We start from the raw sequence: 14,795 nt of genomic DNA on the forward strand, positions 1-14,795 counted from the left end.
ATTTGTAACCTGAAGATTGACCCAATTGCTGAAGAAGAGATAGAACAGAGAGAATTGATCGATCTGGATTCGATACACACAGCAAAAGGTCACCGCATAAAGAGATACTTTATAGAACAGAGAGAATTGATTGATCTAGATTCGATACACACAGCAAAAGGTCACTGCGTAAAGAGATACTTTATAGAACAGAGAGAATTGATCGATCTGGATTCGATGCACACAGCAAAAGGTCACCGCGTAAAGAGATACTTTATAGAACAGAGAGAATTGATCGATCTGGATTTGATACCCACAGCAAAAGTTCACTACGTAAAGAGATACTTTATAGAACAGAGAGAATTGATTGATCTGGATTCGATACACACAGCAAAAGGTCACTGCGTAAAGAGGTACTTTATAGAACAGAGAGAATTGATTGATCTGGATTCGATACACACAGCAAATGGTCACTGCGTAAAGAGATACTTTATAGAACAGAGAGAATTGATTGATCTGGATTCGATACACACAGCAAAAGGTCACCGCGTAAAGAGATACTTTATAGAACAGAGAGAATTGATCGATCTGGATTCGATACACACAGCAAAAGGTCACCGCGTAAAGAGATACTTTATAGAACAGAGAGAAATGATCGATCTGGATTCGATACACACAGCAAAAGGTCACCGCGTAAAGAGATACTTTATAGAACAGAGAGAAATGATCGATCTGGATTCGATACACACAACAAAAGGTCACCGCATAAAGAGATACTTTATAGAACAGAGAGAATTGATTGATCTGAATTCGATACACACAGCAAAAGGTCACTGCGTAAAGAGGTACTTTATAGAACAGAGAGAATTGATTGATCTGGATTCGATACACACAGCAAAAGGTCACTGCGTAAAGAGGTACTTTATAGAACAGAGAGAATTGATTGATCTGGATTCGATACACACAGCAAAAGGTCACTGCGTAAAGAGATACTTTATAGAACAGAGAGAATTGATCGATCTGGATTCGATGCACACAGCAAAAGGTCACCGCGTAAAGAGATACTTTATAGAACAGAGAGAAATGATCGATCTGGATTCGATACACACAGTGAAAGGTCACCGCGTAAAGAGATACTTTATAGAACAGAGAGAATTGATCGATCTGGATTTGATACCCACAGCAAAAGTTCACTGCGTAAAGAGATACTTTATAGAACAGAGAGAATTGATTGATCTGGATTCGATACACACAGCAAAAGGTCACTGCGTAAAGAGGTACTTTATAGAACAGAGAGAATTGATTGATCTGGATTCGATACACACAGCAAAAGGTCACTGCGTAAAGAGATACTTTATAGAACAGAGAGAATTGATCGATCTGGATTCGATGCACACAGCAAAAGGTCACCGCGTAAAGAGATACTTTATAGAACAGAGAGAAATGATCGATCTGGATTCGATACACACAGCGAAAGGTCACTGTGTAAAGAGATACTTTATGGACACCTTTAGTTCTGTTAATTCCAGAAACTACATCTGATTGTCAAAAGGCCATGGCTAAAGGTTCTAATGCCAGGTGAAATAACAAAGGGCTTAAAGAGCAACCTTATCTAGTTCCACAATGCTATTTAAAGGATTTGAATTTAATTGAGTTAATAAAAACCTGAAGATGTAGGAGATAAATATATCAATTTTATCCAATTCATAAATTGGGGAAAATTTGGCATTTTAATAATTCTTTTAAAAAAAAATTTTTTTTGATAAAAATAAAATTAACAATTATAACATTATAAAATTTCAACAAAAATACGCACATCTCTCTCTCTATAAAAATGTTTACTTAAAGCATACCAAAAAAAAACCCCTAACTACCCTCTTTTTATTCCAGCCACCCCTCTTTGTTACATATTCTTTTTTACGCCGTCAGGGCTCACAGTTTAAATTTACCTCTGAATTTGGGGAGAGATCACTTTTGATTTTAGCAACATTATTGAAGTTGAGCACTGACATGGTTCAAGTATGGTTGCCATATTTTCAAAAGAATTATCATATTTGTTCCTTAAATTGTATGTTCTTTTTTCCATTGGTTTACAACTATCCATCTCTGCTACCCACCTCGCCAAGGTAACCGGAGAATCAGTTTTTCACATGACTGCAATATACGTTTTGGCTACTGCCAGTGCAGTTTTAACAAACTGAGATCTTTGCTTATATCTGTAAAATTCTGGAGCCCCCAGGAAGGTCACCCTTGTAATTCTTGTTAATACTTCATAAATTTCTTGCCAAAAGGGTCTGACCTTCACATATGACCAGGTTGCATGAAAAAAATATGTTCCTTTTGTTTCACACCTCAAGCACATTTCTGATATTTCTGGCTTAGATTTGTGCGACCTCTGTGGAGTAAGATATAGTTGGTGTTTTAAAAAATATATATTGAACCAACCCATATCTTGCATTAATAGTTGACACGATCCAAGCGCCACTCACACCAGGATTGTTCCACCCAAATCAGACTCCCACCACTCCCTTGATCTCTGCAGACCAGGTTTAACATTTTCTAATGAAAGAATAAAATACATTCTAGAAATCATTTTGGGTATATTGCCTACCCAAAATGTCCATTCCATTTCACTAACTCCCAGAGGAGTCAATGGCTGTCCAAATCTTTCCCTCAAAGCTGTCAGTTGAAGAAAGCATAGAAAGGTTCCATTAGGTGCACCATAGATCAGTCTCATTTGTTCAAATGGCATAAAAATCTGCTAAACAACATGTACCATTTTGTAATGATATGTTTAAAATTCTGTTACCCATATTCATGAGTAACAATGCATTTTTGCACAGCGGAGCCCTAAGTGGTATACCCACTTTTCTCCCGATGCATTTGTAGAAAATGGGTGTAGGAATAGGCTATTTGGCCCTTCATGTCTACACTGCCATTCATTTTGATCATGGCTGATTGTCTACTCGGCACCCAGTACCTGCCTTCTCTCCATACCCTCTGATCCCCTTAGCCACAAGGGCCAAATCTAACTCTCTTTTAAATATAGATAAAGATTAGACTTCAACTACTTCCTATGGCAAAGAATTGCACAGATTCACCACACTCTGAGAGAATTTCTTTTTCTCATCTCAGTCCTAAAAGACATCCCTCTTATCCTTCAACTGTGACCCCCTGGTTCTGCTTTTCCCCAACGTCGGGAACAACCTTCCTGCATCTAGCTGGTCCAATCTCTTAAGAATTTTATACGTTTCTATAAGATCCCTCCTCAGTCTTCTAAATTCCAGCCTAGTCAATCCAGTCTTTCTTTATATGCAAGTCCTGCCATCCCTGGAATCAATCTAGTGAACCTTCTTTGCACTATCTCTATGGCAAAGATGTCTTTCCTCAGATAAGGAGACCAAAAATGTATACAATACTCCAGGTGTGGTCTCACCAGGGCCCTGTACAGCTGCAGTAGAACCTCTCCTGTACTCGAATCCTCTTGCTATGAATGCCACATACCATTAGTTTTCCTCACTGCCTGCGGTACCTGCACGCCCACTTTCAATGACTGGTGCACAGTGACACCCATGTTTCATTGCATCTCTCCTTTTCTTAATCGGACATCATTTAGGTAATAATCTTCTCTCCTGTTCTTGCCTCCAAAGGGGATGACTTCACAATTCTCCACATTATATTGCATCTGCCATGCCTTGGCCCACTCACCTAACTTGGTCAAGTCACCCTGCATCCTCTTAGCATCCTCTACACAGCTAACCCTGCCACCCAGCTTCATGTCATCTGAAAACTTGGAGATGCTGCTCTCTCTTCTCTCACCTAAGTCATTGATATATATTGTAAATAACTGTGGTCCTAGCACTGAGCCTTGCGGTCCCCCCAGTCACTCTACCATTCTGAAAAGAACCTGTTTATTCCTACTCTTTGCTTCCTGTCTGTCAACCAATTCTCTATCCACCTCAACACCATAGTTTTACCATGTGTACCAAAATAGGATTATTTGTCTTTTTTTAAAAATTGATTTAAGGCTCCACTTATAGATAAAGTCTTTATCTATTTCTTCATTCATTGAATGTATTCCCATATGAATCCAATTTGGTGAATTCCCTTCAAATAAAGATGCCAAAAATCTTGCCTGTGCAGCCAGATAATTTTTTTTTTTTTTTAAATCTGGAAGTATCAGCACCTCCCCCCCACCCCCCCAATTTATAATCCCGGGTTAGTTTTTCCAATGCAATTCTGGGCAGTTTGTTATTCCATAGGAATCGTCTTACTTGATTGTTTAACAATTTAAATAATTTCTTAGATAAAGCTATAGACAACAATTGGAACAAGTATTGAAGTCTCTGCATTACTTTCATCTTTACACAACTCACTCTTCCCCTTAATGTTAATGGAAAATCCTTCCATCTTTGTAAATCCTGTTCTATTTTACTAAGCAGAGAAACCTAGTTAAGCTTATAATTTTATAAATTATTGTCTGTAACCACTCCCAAATATTTAATTCCATGTTTTCCATTTAACCTTACTATCTTTTTTATCTGTCTTAATTATTATTTGTTAAGGGCATTATTTCTCATTTATCCATATTAATTTTGTAAGCAGACACTCTACCATATTTTCTAATAATCTCCTATAAATTTTCCAAGGATTCTTCCAGATGTAACAAATACAATAATACATCATCCGTAAATAGACTAATTTTATGCTCATCCTGTCTGACCACGAAGCCCTTAATCTCAGGATCTTTTCTAATAATTTCAGCTAGAGGTTCAATTGCCATTATGAATAGTTCCAGAGACAGAGGGCATCCTTGCCTATTCAATCTATTCAAAGGGAATACCTTCAACATTTGACTATTCATGATTATCTTTGCCTGTGGATTGTGATAAAGCGCCTTAATCCAATTAATAAATTCCTTTCCTATACCAAATTTCTCCAATGTTTCAAATAAAAAAGACAATTCTAATTAGTCGAATGCCTTTTCTTTGTCGAGAGAAACTGTTATAATATACTTGGATTATGCTCCGATATTATATATATATATATATATATAATATTAAAATCTGGCTAAATTATTTGCTGAATGTCTGCCCTTTACAAATCCTACCTGATCTGGATATATTAATTTCAGTAGATATTGTCCTAGCCTAATAGCTTGTGCCTTTGCTACAATTTAATAGTCAGCATTGAGAAGAGAAATTGACCCAGGTGATGACATTATTAATGGGTCTCCATTCTTTTTAGGTGATACCATAATTATCGGCATTGAAAAAGATTCTGGAAGTGTCTGTGTTTCCACCGTTCGGTCCAATACATCCATCATTAATGGCATTAACATATCTTTAAATTCTTTATAGAACTCAGGTGGAAACTTGTCCTCTCCCGGGGATTTGTTAGCTCTCCTCCTTTGTAAAGGCAGCATCCAAGTCATTTCTTTCATTTTCATCCAATTTAGGTAATTCAGCCCCTTGTACAAACTCACATATTTTGTTTTCATTCCCTTGGTATATCTGGTTTATAAAGCTCAGTGTAGTACTGTTGAAAGGCATCATTTATTTCTTTCTGATTATATGTAACTACATTGGCTTCCTTTTGTATTGCATTTATTGCCCTCTCTGACTCTTCTACTTTTAATTGCCATGCGAGCAATTTCCCCCAGTTCATAATATATTTGTCTAGTCTTAAGTATTGTTATTTTCCTCTCTGTATGTTTGTAAGGTATTATAACTTAAAAAAAAATTTCCATTGTTCACTGATATTCTTTTTCTAATTCAAATATCTCTCTTTCCAAGTTATTTAATTCTATGTTATATTCCCTCTTCACATTTTTCATAAATGAAATAATCTGACCTCTCAGAAAAGCCTTCATTTTATCCCATATTAAAATGCTATTATCTGTTGAACCCAGATTTGTTTTGTAAAAGATATCTATTTTAAGAAAAGGTGCTAAGCCCCAGCTCTGATGGTGACTTAAACAAAAAACCTTGGAAGCCCGCGGAAAAAGCCTGTGAAATCCTCCAGGGATGGAAAAGAAGAATAACCCCTATAGATGACACTTTCCAAGTTCTAATTTATCCTAATTTCAAAATGTGGCATCTTCAAGGAAACGTGGGGATGATATTCCGAATTACTATCTTATTAATCCAATAAACCAAACTTTGTAGATGCAGCTTTATGTAGCTTTAATTCGTTGATAAAACAGACAAACATTTTTCGTAACTTCACATTAAGATTTTCATAATGATGAATAAATAAAGCATTCAGCTATATTTAAAGATATAACGATATTCAACTTTAAAGAGATATACAAGAAGAAATAGACAATTTCAAAGAAAATTATCTCGAGCATGCGTCCCCTTCATAGTTCATCGAAGAATGAGGTGCAAGCTCTTAGTCTGCACGGATGTTACAACATATATCAGTCACTATGGTAACACTACAAACAATACATTTTTTTAAAGAGATAGGCACAAAATTAACTAAGATCTAAAACACAAGGTTTTAACCTTTACAGCCCAGCCTAAAGCGCCATCTTTGAAACAGCTTCCCTGCTGATGCCCCCCCCCACCACCGCAATAACTTTACTCAACGTTTAACTTTTCCCTGGGCTTCCCGTGAAGTATCAATAAGAAAGATTAACGTTACCTAATAAATATCAGGCGACTCAAAAAAAATCTTTCTTTACTTAGTCCACAAAAATACAATCTTCTTAAATCTTTCTTCCAGAATAATTTTAAAGTCCACAAGCATATTCTTCTGCTTTTGCTTTGTCTTGAAAAACTGCTGGTTGCCTTGTGACACCTCTACCCATAGATCACCAGATAAACCAGGGAGCACCTGAGATTCTTCGCCTGGAGTTGCCACTTGACCTAGTCTTATTCTTTTCTGTACAACCTCTGTGTTGAAATCTTGGAAGAACATGAACTCTCGACATTCCACTTCAGTGAGGCGTTATTCTTTTTAGAGTACTCAAATGCTGCTCTTAAGATTTCTTCCCAATTCCTGAAGCTCAACAGCCTCACAAGGACTGGTCAAGGATGCATATTTTCATTTCTTTTAGATTGAAGGTTCAATGGGCTCTCTCAAGTGATTCGGCATGAAGTACCTTGGAATCCAGGATTCAAATAATTTAACTGCATCTCTTCAACACCTTCTAAACCAGTGTTTTTTAAAAAAAGTATTCCCTATGCCATAGGAGCTCTGTGATTAGTAAGGGATTGCTTAAGGTGGGATGTGAGTGGGAAGGGAAAGTTGAGAATCACTACTCTGGACCCAATTCTTACTGAAATATTTTGCTGGAGAAAAATTGTCATTGATCCATTTCCTTTGGAGTTATTAAACTGCACATAATGAGTCAATTAGGTATGATTAAAACAGTGATTTTCAAACTTTTTCTTTCCACTCACACACCACCTTAAGCAATCCCTTATTAATCACAGAGCACCTATGAGATTGGGATTACTTAAAGTGGTATGTGAATGGAAAGTTGAGAAACACTGTTGTAAACCAATTATGTTTCATTTGCTAAAGTCTTCTTATCAAGGAGCATTTGTTTATCCATCACTCAATATTTTGCTTGGTCATGCAGTTCTTCCAATTTCTTATGCTTTCCCAAGTCTCTCTCAGCATTATCCATTCATTCCATTAAATCAGTGATTGAATCACTCATGTCTTTGATTGAGTCTGTTAATTCTTTTATCACTTCTTCAACTTTCGCAAACTGTGATGCTAAGGCTTCCATTCCTGCTAGAATTGCCTGTAATTCTTGGGTAGAGGTTCCTGAAGTTGAGGCAGCTCCAGTCAATGTTGTAGGTGAACTCTGAGCTTCTCCCATCTTTTGTTTTGACCTTTGTTAATGGTCACTTTCAGTAATAGAAAAAACTCAAACAAATTACTTTTGTGTTGTCTTTTTAACTCTTCAATGAGATCTCAGCCAAAGCACGTCTCCTCAGCCTCGTTGCATGGCCACGCCCCAACCTTTTAATAATTATTTTTAAATTCCCCAAAATATGTGTATGAAATGTGATGTGATTAAATCAAGAGTAGCTTTACTGGCAACTTGCAATGTGGTCAACATTCCTTTATCCGCTTAAAGCAAGACCAATTCCAATATTTTCCTGACAGAACTTCCCTCTTCCACTCCTTAATCTAATTCTCAGTACACAATTATTTCTCATGCCCTGTAATGTTTGTTTTGATTCTAAGATGGTTGACATATCTGAATCATGTGCCATAAAGGCAAGTTATGTGAAATATAAAACACTAATATTCAAAATAATTGTTTTAAAGAATGCATGAGAGTCAGTATAATAATCTAGAATAAAGGGACATGATCTAGAATTTAATCCTGTTTCTTTTTCTCCAAAAATGGAAGCTTGAAACTCATTTCTCTAAAGGTTGTGAATACTAATCAATTATAATTTTCAACATAGAATTTTATAAATTCATCACAAATTACTGGCAGAGAATGAATTGTATTTTTAAGTTGTTAATGGAGACTCAAATATAGTTTTAATTTCCAACATGTCTTAACCAAATGGAGGAGCAGTTTTGAGGGCACTATTCCCGTCACATATTTGTTAAATGAAAGATAAATAAAGATGCTATATATTAAAAAAAAAGGCAAATTACTTTTTTTAGTTTGAGGTACCATGTATAAGGTTATTTATCAGTGGAATTATTTCTGAAAAACAAACTTTCAACACTGAGGTATTTTGCATAACTAACATTTTATTTATTTTGGATGAAGCACCAAAGATTATACGGAGAAGCTCAGCAGGTCAAACAGTGCCCTTTATATAGCAAAGGCATATAGCAATGACCAATGTTTTGGGTTATATATCTTTCCTATGAAAAGGACAACTGTTAGAGCTGCTGAGCTTCTCCAGCGTGTTTTTTTTTTAAATTCAACCACGGGGTCTACAGAATTTTGTGATTTACTAAAGATTATATGGAGGTTTACACAAAATTATAATTCTAAAATCATAACACTAGGTAATGACTATTCATTTTTCATTTTGAAAATATTGACTGCCCATTTCACTCCGTGGATGCTGCGTGACCTCCTGAGTACCTCCATCTTTTTTCTGTTTGACCCTTATGAGTTTTAAAATTCGTTATATTATTTTAAGAAAAAATTTGAAATGTATGCATTTGAGAACTCTTAGGAAGTGACAAATTCAGTGGATTAAGTTTCATTATTGCGCGTAAACATTGAGATCAGATGTAGGGGATCTATCAAACCTTGTGTTACTTTGTTAGATGAAAATATCTAACAATGCCCCTCATCCCTCCACCTTCCCATTCCCTTTCACCTAATCTGTGGTCCTTGCCCAACCTCCTGATGAGAGAAGTTGCGTAAGATAGCTGAATCAACTTTTTTGATACAGTATGTCCAGTTATAAGGTAAATATTTCAGAAGATCATAAGATTGCAAGATATAGGAGTAGAGGTAGGCCCATTGGCCTATCGAGTCTGCTCTGCCATTTTAATCATGAGCTGATCCATCCACACACTAAGCCCTACTTCCTAGCCTTCTCCCCATAACCCTTGATGCCCTGACTAATCAAATACCTGTCGATCTCTGCCTTAAATACACGCAATGACCTCGCTTCCACAGTTGCCTATGGCAACATGTTCCACAGACTCTCGGCCCTCTGACAAAGAAAATTTTCTGCATCTCTGTTTTTAAATTGACATCCTTTTATCCTGAAATTATGCCCTTTTGTTCGAGAATCCCCAATGATGAGAAGAATCCTTGCCACATCTACGCTGCCTAAGTCTTTCAGCATTCAAAATGCCCCTATGAGGTCTCCCCTCATGCTTCCATACTCCGAGTACAGTCAAAAACCTGACAAATTTTCCTCATATGCTAGCCCTTTCATTCCTGGTATCATTCTAGTAAATCTTCACTAAACCCTCTCCAATATTAACACATCTTTTGTTAAATACGGTGCCAAAACTGTACACAGTACTCCAAGTGAGATCTCACCAGTGCTTTATAATGTCTCAACATTACATCCCTATTTGGACAATAGCTCTGACTGACAGAAGCTTGAGGGAATATTGCACTAATATGGTCATGTAATATATCATATGCCATGTGTAATAGTCGATACCGTTAAAAGTCGACCTATTTTTGGCCCAAAAATCTGGTATTTTCTACACATCATGTGTAAATGTCGACCCCTTTCCCCCCCATTTTTGGCCTCAGCCACCCACCCATCTAAACTCCCGACGCTCTGACCAAGGGCTCTCGCCAAGGCCCCAGTCACCTGCCCATCTAAGCTCCCGACACCCCATTTGCGGACTTGTCACCTGTTCCCGGCCACCCGCCCACCCATCCAAGTTTCTGACACCATGATTGATGCAGGTACTTACCACAGTCACAAGTAATGTTAACCCCCTGAATTTTACCCTAAAGATTAGTCTACAAAATCCAACTATTGCATGCGTATATATGCTTTTTGGCATGGGTTGCAAAAGTTTTTTAATTTTAATTTTTATTTTTCACACTATGAACCATATTAATCAAAATAAACACAAACATTTCCTACTTGAATATACACAGTGTCATTTTCTCCCCTTTTTCCCCCTCTCTTCCCTCCCCACCCCCCTCCAAACCCATTAAACATTCAACATATACAATACAATAAACCCATTGAACAATGTCATCACACAATGAAAATAAACAAGAAAATTGTGTCATCTACTTTTACACACTGGGTCAGGGTTGCAAAAGTTTAAGTAACATTTTGGATTGTAGTTATAACGGGGAACAGAGCTGAAGAGGATAATACATGCTATTAATCATCATAAAATTATTTTAGCCAATTTAAGTCTTCAAATAAAATTGTATAGCTTCAAAACCATGTAATTTGAGTTATGATATTCCAAAGCACCATACAAATCCACTGTTGTTTAGTTATTCATTGAGAATATAAAATGATGCCTTTGTTTCATCATCAATTAAAGGTAGTCTCTTTCAAAGAAAATGCAGATGATGCAGATTAAAATGCTGCTGTTCTGGATAGCAGCCATTATTTATAACCTCATCTGTGATGCAACATTTCTGTACTTTATGAAAGGCACTGCATAATATACAATGCAGAATTCTGGTCTTGGATAGTATGCTTATCTCTTCCCAATGAGTACAGTACTTTAAATTGAGCAATGGCTTTACTTCTTTCATGTCATCAGTAACCTGAACGTTTCATTAAAATGATAATTTTAAGGCTTGTCTGAATCTTCAGTCTGTATTTTTACTAAATTGTTTTGACAAACCATATATTTGAAAAACTATTTCACATTTATTACTGTGGTTACTGTGGTTAATTTTATTATGTCCTCTACTGCTGTCTGTGATTTGTACCTATCTCTTGATTCAATTCTTATTATTTTCAAGGCGAGCATTTTGAATGCAGCATTACAGATTATTTCAGAATCATTTATTTACAGTCCAGCTTTTTGCGTAATGAGACAGCATTGCTTATAAATTGATTGTTGTTTCTGAATCATAAGTAGTAGGTTGTTTCCTTTTTCCTTAGCAGACTGTGTGTGCTTTCACTTTAGTTGCAACTAAATGTTATCGGACTGTACAGGGTATTCAGAGCACTTCTTAATTTGTGAAAACCTAACTGAATACTACTTCAGAATAGGTTTCTAATTTTTGCTTTGAAGATTGATATCTGTACTCTGCACTTGAAAATTAATTGAGCATCAATTTTGTCCTTTTGATACAATGTCGTCAGCTGGCATTGTCTAAATATGTATGAGCTATGTTCTCCATCTAAATTAATCTGGAATGAAGTCCTTTGAAACCTCTTCACTTTCATTTCTTTTGGTGACTTTTATATGTCCTGTTCTGTTGGCTTCTTCATTGGTTTTCTTGATGGATTTTATTCTGTCATACCTTATTTTGTTCGTACCTTGACAAAGGGCTCAGACCCAAAATGTGTGTTACACAGATAGTCCTTGACTTCCGACCGATACGAGTTACATCCACCTGCATGTACGACCATAATTTTTAAAAAAATATATTTTTAAAACTACTCTACAAGTACATATTTGTATTACAAGTACCATATACAGTGGTTTCCCACTCCCGGCGACAGCCCGAAGTCCCCACTCCCCGTTCCCCCCTATTCCCCGATTCAAGACCAAACCTGAGTTACAGTCATAAGTTGGGGACAACCTGTATATCTTTGCTTCCTATGGACCTGCCATGACCAGCTACATTTCTCCAGCACATTTGTGTATTTAAAGAAAAGATTTTATTCCGTGTTTTGGAAACTATAGTTTGACTTTGAAGTAAATAAATCATGAATGTATTAAAATTGTTTAAGAATTTGGAAAGAGACATTACAGATAGCTCACAGATAGACAATGTTCAACCACAATTGAGAAATTTACATTTGTACTGATTTATGATTATATAGTGGTTAAAATATTTATTTTGCATCCATTGATATGTTCATTGCTTCTTATCTGGCTATTCTCTCTTGTTTTATAGAGTTCCGATGGCTATGGTGATTTATTTAGTGATACCTGGAAAGCATTTTCTGATCACAATATTATACATTTAAAAACATTTGACCACAAAAGGGTATGGAACAATTTTAATATTTGTGGTATATTTTTGAGTAAAATCTGCTAACATACCAACATTTTGGTACTTTTATACATTGCAATCTAGGTATGCTTCAAGGATGTAGTCTTTTCATTACTCCCACGCATGCAGTATGGATTATTTTACAATACCCCTTTGGTAAGTTACATGCTTCTGAAATCTACTTGCATTTACAATAAAAATTATTTTTATTAAACACCTTTCATTCTAAATGAACCCCATTAAAAAAAAAGCTCACAATCTGCAAAACATAAGCTCGCATGGATTCTGCACAATGAAGGAACTTAAGACTTGTTCAGTAAGACCTTGGCTTGTCTGTAAGCAAATTCAGAGATAGACCAAAATCTTTATTATCTATTGTCCAAATGTTGTGCGTTCTGTAGTACACCCAATAAAATGTTAACTCTGAAGACCAATAGCTGTAAAACTGCAAGGCTGTTTCTGCAATATTGGAATTAATAATGTGCTTTATGAAAAAGTTGAATGAATTTAAGACACAAAGGTTGTCAAGCTACTAAATTTTCACAAATTGCACCTTTTAGTTTCTGACAAGTATGAGCAAACAACTTCCCTAAAATAATTTATTAAGATTTCCTCCCTTTCATTGTATATGCAAAAGAAAAGAAGTATATTAAGGCAGCTTCAATAATGAAGAAATAACTAAAGTGTTTTACTGCAAACTTTCATCATGCTGATGAAATATAATATCACTTTTATAATTAGTCAAACATAAGAGTCCTTCAACAAGTTTGGGGTGTTTACCTCTGTAAGACATGAAACCTGATGAGTGAACATTAGAATGTCTTGGAATTGTATAACATTTGTTAAATCGGTTATGGGGTAAATGCAACATTAATTCTTTACTTTAAATATGCAGGTGCCTGACTGCTTCAGCACAGGAATGTTCAGAGCATTTTCACAACATGTCCTCTTTCGGCTAAATATTACACAAGATACTCCAGTGGTAATTATCAGTTGTAAAAATGCAGTGATTAAAGGGTTAGGCTCAAATTTAATGATTTTTAAAAAAAAAATGTGCTTTGTTAATTACCAATGATAATGTATCCAAGTGCAGAAAATTTTCCTATTTGCATGGTATGTTCCAGTTCTTGAATGAGTAGGAATATCGATAATTTTGTGTGTATAATTTATGTAAGTAAATTACCTTCTCCAAACCAATTTTCAGGGAAATTACATAATAGCAGTGATTAAATCCTCCCTCGAACTCTGTTCATATGCTATGAATTCCTGCAACTTGTGGAGATTTTTAGATAGCTAAGTGTCCTAAATTCTTCCAGGTAGATTAAAGAAATTGTATATCTCAATTAGGAATAAGAGTTGCCTATCAAAAAACAATGCTGGAATAACTCAGGTGGACAAGGAGTTCTAGTAAGTGCATAGCCATAACTTGGAAATCAAATACGGTATTGGGAACGGAGAGATGGCATACTGAATCGTTTTCTTGTATTCCACTTGAGAAAATAACATAATTTATGTAAAAAGTATCAATTTATTTTGAAAATATGGAGCCCATATTTACAATATGTTTGAAAATTTGAAGGACAATCTGAAAGACCATCCTATTGATAACTGCATCCGCCAGTTATTTGTATTGAGTCTTTTATTTCTTTTCGATATTCACCTAACTTTATTCTTTTTCTTTCCTTTCTTTTCTTTGAATATTTTTGGAGTATGGTTTTATACACACACACACACACACACACACACACACACACACACACACACACACACACACACACACACACACACACACACACACACACACACACGTGTGTGTATATGTGTGTGTATATGTGTGTATATATATGTGTGTGTATACATATGTGTATGAGGCTAGAGCTGGATGAGGTCCTTACCCAGGAAGAGACATATTGAACAACTGAAAAGTGGCAAAGCAGCAGATATGGATGGAATCCCCCCCAGAGGTCTGGAAGGCTGGCGGCAAAGCTCTGCATACCAAACTGCATGAGTTTTTCATGCTCTGCTGGGACCAAGGAAAGCTGCCTCAGGACCTTTGTGATGCCATCATCATCACCCTGTACAACAACGAAGGCGAGAAATCAGACTGCTCAAACTACAGGGGAATCACGCTGCTCTCCATTGTAGGCAAAATCTTCGCTAGGATTCTCCTTAATAGACTAATACCTAGTGTCGCCGAAAATGT

The 14,795-nt window shown here is 36.1% G+C and overlaps 1 protein-coding gene across 2 annotated transcripts in view; it reads left to right on the forward strand.

Moving 5' to 3' along the window:
• The window catches only part of eogt (EGF domain-specific O-linked N-acetylglucosamine (GlcNAc) transferase), a 61,022-nt gene that overhangs the window by 21,959 nt on the left and 24,268 nt on the right, over positions 1–14,795 (forward strand). For both annotated transcript variants that reach the window (XM_069937098.1, XM_069937099.1), the window contains exons 8-10: positions 12,494–12,586; positions 12,677–12,748; positions 13,488–13,574. In XM_069937098.1, the coding sequence (XP_069793199.1) occupies positions 12,494–12,586; positions 12,677–12,748; positions 13,488–13,574 (252 nt within the window). The remainder of the gene's footprint in view (positions 1–12,493; positions 12,587–12,676; positions 12,749–13,487; positions 13,575–14,795) is intronic.

This window comes from Narcine bancroftii, chromosome 5 (genome assembly GCF_036971445.1).
Source record: "Narcine bancroftii isolate sNarBan1 chromosome 5, sNarBan1.hap1, whole genome shotgun sequence".
Lineage (NCBI taxonomy): Eukaryota > Metazoa > Chordata > Chondrichthyes > Torpediniformes > Narcinidae > Narcine > Narcine bancroftii.